This window comes from Etheostoma cragini, chromosome 11, assembly GCF_013103735.1.
Source record: "Etheostoma cragini isolate CJK2018 chromosome 11, CSU_Ecrag_1.0, whole genome shotgun sequence".
Lineage (NCBI taxonomy): Eukaryota > Metazoa > Chordata > Actinopteri > Perciformes > Percidae > Etheostoma > Etheostoma cragini.
In genome coordinates this window covers 11,375,387-11,381,875 of record NC_048417.1, presented here as the reverse complement: position 1 = coordinate 11,381,875, position 6,489 = coordinate 11,375,387, and the positions used below count along the sequence as shown (strand labels likewise).

The 6,489-nt window shown below is 39.5% G+C and overlaps 1 protein-coding gene across 1 annotated transcript; it reads right to left on the bottom strand.

Moving 5' to 3' along the window:
• Positions 1-1,383: 1,383 nt before the first annotated feature.
• tmem182a (transmembrane protein 182a) lies at positions 1,384-6,273 on the bottom strand. The gene is made up of 5 exons (XM_034886358.1): positions 5,860-6,273; positions 4,730-4,853; positions 3,697-3,795; positions 3,465-3,602; positions 1,384-2,518 (listed from the first exon to the last, which is right to left on the bottom strand). Exons 1-5 carry the CDS (start codon positions 6,016-6,018, stop codon positions 2,292-2,294), a joined length of 747 nt encoding a protein of 248 aa, XP_034742249.1. The 5' UTR covers positions 6,019-6,273; the 3' UTR covers positions 1,384-2,291.
• Positions 6,274-6,489: the final 216 nt, after the last annotated feature.

The following is a 6,489-nucleotide window of genomic DNA, read 5'->3' as shown; positions in this document are numbered from 1 at the left end:
TCACATGAGACACAGCCATATACAGTATATACGGGAACTTTGCTCCACAGAAGGCAAAGCGCTGCTACTTGGGCAGAGTGATTAGTGCAACACCTGAAAAGCACAGTTGTTAGTCTCTGCTCCTCACCACGGGGCGTCTCAGATGCTGCCAGCAAATCACTCCACCAAAGTAGCAGAAGTAGCAGTGCATCGCCTTTTGTGGAGAAAAGTTCCCAGTATGCGGGATACGTGAAATAATCAAGAAAGAGTGTCAAGCGGATTCCTGTCAACACATCATCCAGCATGGCTCAGACACCACATACGGTAAATAAGGTAAAGGCTCCATAGGTAGGCTTGTTCCTTTGAATCATCGTGGAATTACAGTCTTCATAATATATAAAAATAATTATGAATACAAAAATCAACTCACAAATCCGGGATCTTTCAACCCTGTGTCACATCTTGTTTTTAGCTGTGTAGCCGTTAGACCCAGCTTGTCGGCAACATTTTTGGTGTTTTTGTAGCCCTTCCAGAAGCTTAGTTATCCGACCGGGAAAACCGTAACTTTTCCAAGCGTTTTCAGAGACTCTGACGAGTAATTCCAAAGCGATAAATCCATCTTAAAGGCTATTTAGTCATTGTTCTGTGCGAAAATGATAATAATACTCGGCTACCTCGGCCCAGTATCCAAGATGGCGCTGACTGCCGGGGCTATTAACCAATCACAGGCAGTTTGTCAGCTGAATGTGATGTTTAGTCAGCAATAGAATCCCCCAAATAGACACAGCCAGGCGAAGAGGACCCCTGGAGGACTGGAGGCTGAAATGAGTGGGATTCGGCCTAATGATGTCTAATAGTAGCAAAGGGATTAGAGATGATCAACTAAAATTTGTAGATGTTTTATTTACCATTCATTTAAATGTGACATTTTCATCAAAAAATATATTGAAAATTATAGTTTATTTAAAAGATTTTAAAAACAACAGCCTACCTTGTTTTATTCAATACGTATTCATCAGAATTGTTGTCAAATAAAATTATTTTCTTTGTAAAAAAAAGATTGGGTCTTCAAAAAGTAGTTTTCGAAAAATGAGTCTTGAAAGAGGGGATATCATCTTATTGGATCTTATATTCGTACCAATACGGTATGTTCTGCACCATAAAGCTCCATATTCATCAAAAGAGCCACACTTTTGTTGAGTGGCATGTTTATTTATTAGATGATCACAGGATGTGTAGTTTATACTGAGCCGATACGCATACGCTGTCCTGTTGTCGTAAATACTCACCTGAACATGCAATGTTTATAAGTCTGCATCTTAAAAATGTCCGCAACAACTGCCCTATTTACTCTGTTTATGTAACGGTTGCTAAGAACTACAGCTGCGGGGGAAAAAGAGAAAGAAATGTCACATCTTTAGTATAATTGAATGGGCTTGGAGATGAGTGCCACACAGTTTGGAAGTATTGGTTTTGGGTCTTTTCCAAACACTGACTCTCATTACTGTATATACAGACTATAAAAAAAATTGCATCCCACCTTATAGCTTTTCACAATGCACTTTATTTTAAAGATATTTTTAAAACACTATACAAAGCAAAATATGTATTTATATTACTTACTATGTTTTACAAATAGCAAACACAAATGTCTGAATTAACGTTAATCAAGATTTATTGCTGGTCATCTGACATACACTCATAACCCTGACAACCATCAACATACAAGATTCAAACAAAAGTGTTATGCACTGATGGAATTTATACTGCCAGGGATCCCGCTTGTTGTGAATAGACTTGTATGTAACTTAGCTGAATTGAAAATAGCTCAGGTTGGATGACCCCATTTCAAAATTAAACAATGGCAGCAATGTTTTTTTATCCTGGAACAAAGACAGACAGATCATCTATACCATGGAGCTTCCATACAGTGACATGTCAGACAAAATGAGGAAAAGGTTCAAGGTCTGGTGGCGAAAAAGAAGAAACAGTCCAACCAGTAGTGTAGTCTAATGTATCGTATACTGATACCGGGGGGGCATATCAACGTGGGGGGGCTGGCTGTCCTCCCACAAGGACAATTTGAGCATCAAAGACTTCTTTTCCTGCAATCGCATACACTTTTATGTACCAATTTACACTAGACATACCTTTATTTAGCCCATGCGAAGAAGATAAACACAGTGGGTATATGGAAGTCCTGGATCTTTCTCAGTGGGTGTAATGTATATATCTGTGCATCACCTAGACTACACCATTGAGACCAACCACCTCAAGCCTCAACACTTCCTCTAACCGGCTGCTGGTTGAAGTCAGTGGCAGTGAATTTGGACAGTTCGGCCAATGAGAAGGAAAAGAAGGCCAGCCAGGAGGCAGAAGAAGATGCCAATAGGGGCAAACATGAAGGACAGACCGTAGTTGAGGGACAGCTGGAAGTCTGGACACACTGTAGAGCGCTGGTGGTCTATGTAGAGATCCACCACATCCAACACCTGCACCCAAAGTACGTACATAACCACCACACACAGCAGGAAAAAACCTAGTGCAAAGAAGAGCAGCAGAGTCAGGGATGAGAACTCAACTGCACACTTTCTATATAAACAAATTCGAACCAAAACAGGGAATAGAAATACATATTTAACCAGTGGTGGGAGAAGTACTCAGACTTTACTTAAGTGTACCATTACAAGCTAAAATCCTAAAAGTATTATGAGTCCAATGTTATCAATGCAGTGAAAGTATCAAAAGTAAAAGTATTTGTTCGGCAAACAAATGGCCTCTGTAAGTGATACATCATTTTATATGACATCATTAGGCTGTTAATACTCTTGGATCAATGGCTGTCCAGAATTTTACTGTTGCTGGTTGAGGTAGAGCTGATTTTAGCTACTTAGAGAGTTAAGTCCCCTAAGTTCCTAACCTAGAGGTCTCATCCCCTCCAAAGGGTCATAGAATAAATCTAAGAGGTCATGAGATGATTAATGGCAGAGGATAGAAGAAAAAGAAACATTTTGCCACACAAATGTAAAGTCATTTTTTATTTTTTATCGTCTATAAAAATTCTCAGAAATATTAAATATCCTTTGGACCTCAAACAGTTATATAATAAAACCATCTAAAAAGTATAGAGGGGAAATGTATCTTTGGTGGAACTGCATGGACATCTAAACCTTGGACAAGGACTCCCAACTTCACAGTGATTTTTAAAAAGAAGCCACAAACCACAAAGGTTTGGAACCCTTTATTTTTATAATGCAATGAACTGGATTTCAAATGCTTATTAGGGTTTTTGTAACCTGTAATGTAAAATCCTAATTGTAATCACCAGTAACTAAAGCTGTTGTGTAATGGATTAAAGTATAAAGTAGCATACATGAGATATAAATCAAGTGTACTGCAATTACCTCCCATTGTACAGTACTTAAGTAGGCCAAAGTGTACTTAGTTACTTTCCACCACTGGATTCAACCATTTTGAAACCTTACCAGATGCCAGGAACAGGCCGCCACCTGCTTTATACAAGCGATGGCTGGCAAACGGTGCAGCACAGATGATGAAGAACCCACCGAGCACTACAGCGGCCACACCAATGAGCATGAAGATGCTCCAGAAGCCCCTGTAGACTGGACCATAGAGTAGTTGGCCAAGTGTCTCAATAAAGAAAATAAACTCAATCTGTACAATAAGGCAAATCTCAATTAATAAACAGACACTTACTTATAGCTGAATCATACTCTGTTGCATTGTGGGTCTGATGAGACACGGGGAATGGGAAGAGGTAGGCGTGCATGCACACTTTTATGTGAGGCTGATTTGCTGGAGAGAGAAAGAATAAATAAATCAAGTAAAAAAAAACACAGTTTGCAGTTAGAGGATATTACTTAAATACTATATATATATATATATATATATATACTGTTTATATTTATATATACGGTATATGTACATTGCAGTACAACTAAATTTTGTCACAAAGTTATGATTATTCTTCACTTTTTCTCTCATGTTTTTATCATCTTTCCTACTCTTTGCTCTCTTCACTTCTCCAGTCTGGAGTTCCCCAGACCCTCACAAGGTCCTTTCAGAGCCAAAGGCTGTTTCTGACAATGAACCACCATTCAAAGCCTCCATCATAAAATAGACGATGCCCACAATCACCTGACAGAAGACCAGAATAACATCACATGGCACAGCCTCTAAACACATGAGAGGGTTTCTACCATTGTGGTGTCATATGAACAGCAGAAAATTAAAAACTGTTTTTTTTTTAAATATCATTACATCATTGTATCTTTACAGTGCATAACTGCATTGTTTCCATAGCTATATGTGGGAATGGTTCATGAGAACAGCCTGAGCATTAACATACTGACAACACACAAGATAACATACTAACATCTCTTTGTATGTGAATGACTTTTTGGCACAAAAAAAAGAATGCATGCATAGCATATATAACATATAAAGCATAACGTGTTTTCTAATAATAATCATCTTGTTGCCTTAATCACATGTGCAAGCACAGTTTATAGCAAATGGGAAGGATTTACCACTTCAATACTTATATCCCATTTCTCCATATTGAGTTGTAATAAGTACAGATGAAAAGATACAAAATATGCAAAGGACTGAATTTAATTGATTTTGCAGTTACTCCCATCATTTTTCAAAAATGAAGCAGTGGAAACAGTGAGAAAGGAAACAAAGCACACAGGTTAGCTACCAAAATCACAACATGTGTCTCACTTACTGAACCAGAGCTTTAACATCAGGTTGTCATCTCCCAAACTACCTCCAAACGAACACCTCCAGAAAAAACCCTCATGGTAAAAAATGATATCACTAGTGCTCTCCTGCAGCAACACATCTCCACGCTGAAAGATAGCACAAAGGACAGAATGGTGGCTCATTAATAAATATATTTTATATAATATACATATATAAAATCTGCAGAATAGGGTTTGTATAAGCATAATTATTGATGCACCCCATGGTATCTGATGATGTATTGAGGCAGGTGAACGGTGTGCTGCCACGGTGGCAGAGCAGCTGCTTAGTTAGGTCAAGGGTTGAGCTGAGTAAGAACCTCTAACCTCATGCAGGTTTGGTGCCGAGCGAGCATACAGGCCAAAGGTGTTCCCAATCTGGAAAGACTTATCACAAGTGGTCAGTATTTTTGAACGTCAGCAAAAACACCTAAATGGATCCTGCTCTTTTCACACTTTATCCTCCCTTTATATATGAAGTAAACAACTTGTCCAGAATTAAATTAAATTAAAGTAAAAGGATTCTCACATTTTATAAATGTAAGCTATGTGCTAACACTTTGGTTTTATTGTGGTGATTACATCTCTCGATTTTAGTTTCAGTGCCCACTATGAAAAGCTAGGTATGTTCTAGTCAGTGATATTTAATACAGTACCATACCACTGGGACTACTGGTATTTGTATCTCTATCATAGGGGCGCAAGATATGTCTCTATCATTGCATTGCTGCACACTACATTAAACAGTGTCTGGTTACAAGAAGTACTGCAGGGTTGCCTCTCCACCCTGCAGTTCATCTACTGAAAGAATAATTGGAGCAACTGATCACAGTTTCTAAATAGTAGAAGCGACTCAAATTCTAGCTGAAAAATCCACTATTAGACGGAATATGTTTTAGTATGAGATAACAGAGTGCAATTTTACAGTACAGCATGAAATCGCTCTATAGCCTAAGAACAGCTGACCTCATTTTAATTCCTGTGGTTACAAATATGAACTCTTTTCAATTTAAAAACACATGATAACTAATATTCATCAAGACATAAGAAAGACCTAACAAATTATAACTGATTTTCCTCCTTGATCTGCTGCTGTTTCAAGTCAAATACCCACCTCTGTGGTCACGCCACCCGGGCCAACAGATCCATCAGGGTTCGGGTGGCAAGTTTCTGAGGCCAGCAGCCAGTAATCAGTTCCAAACGAGAGGAGGATAAACACAGCTGCCAACGCCCCGAAGAGCCCCGCAAAAAACAACGCCACACTAAGCTTCATGGTCCAGGATTGACCAGCCACTCAGATACTGGATGCTCACACTCAGTCTGCTGTCCCTTCAAACTACAGTGAGTGCATGTGACAAGCAAAGTCAGAAACAGTCACTTCTTGAAGTACATCCACTGAGTAAGATGAGTTCCAGCTGGTTTGTGTTGTGACTGAATCTTGACTCCTGTCCTTTCTCTGTTTGTGTTATGGGAAGACAAGGTTGAGCACATGACTTCTTTGGACCTTGCTGGGTCCGCAGTCAGCCCACCCTCCACACACCCTGGGCTATTTTGGGGGTCTGACTGAAGGCGGCTGCTCTATTCTATTGCGGGACTTAGTGTGAAGCAGTTGGAGTGTGTGAAGGGAAGGCATCAACGCAGAAATAACCTGTGGCAACTGGACACCCACCATTTGCAGGGGAATGTTAGGGCAGGGCGAGACTGAAAGGACAGAAGAGGAGTATCCCACAACACCCTGCCCAAA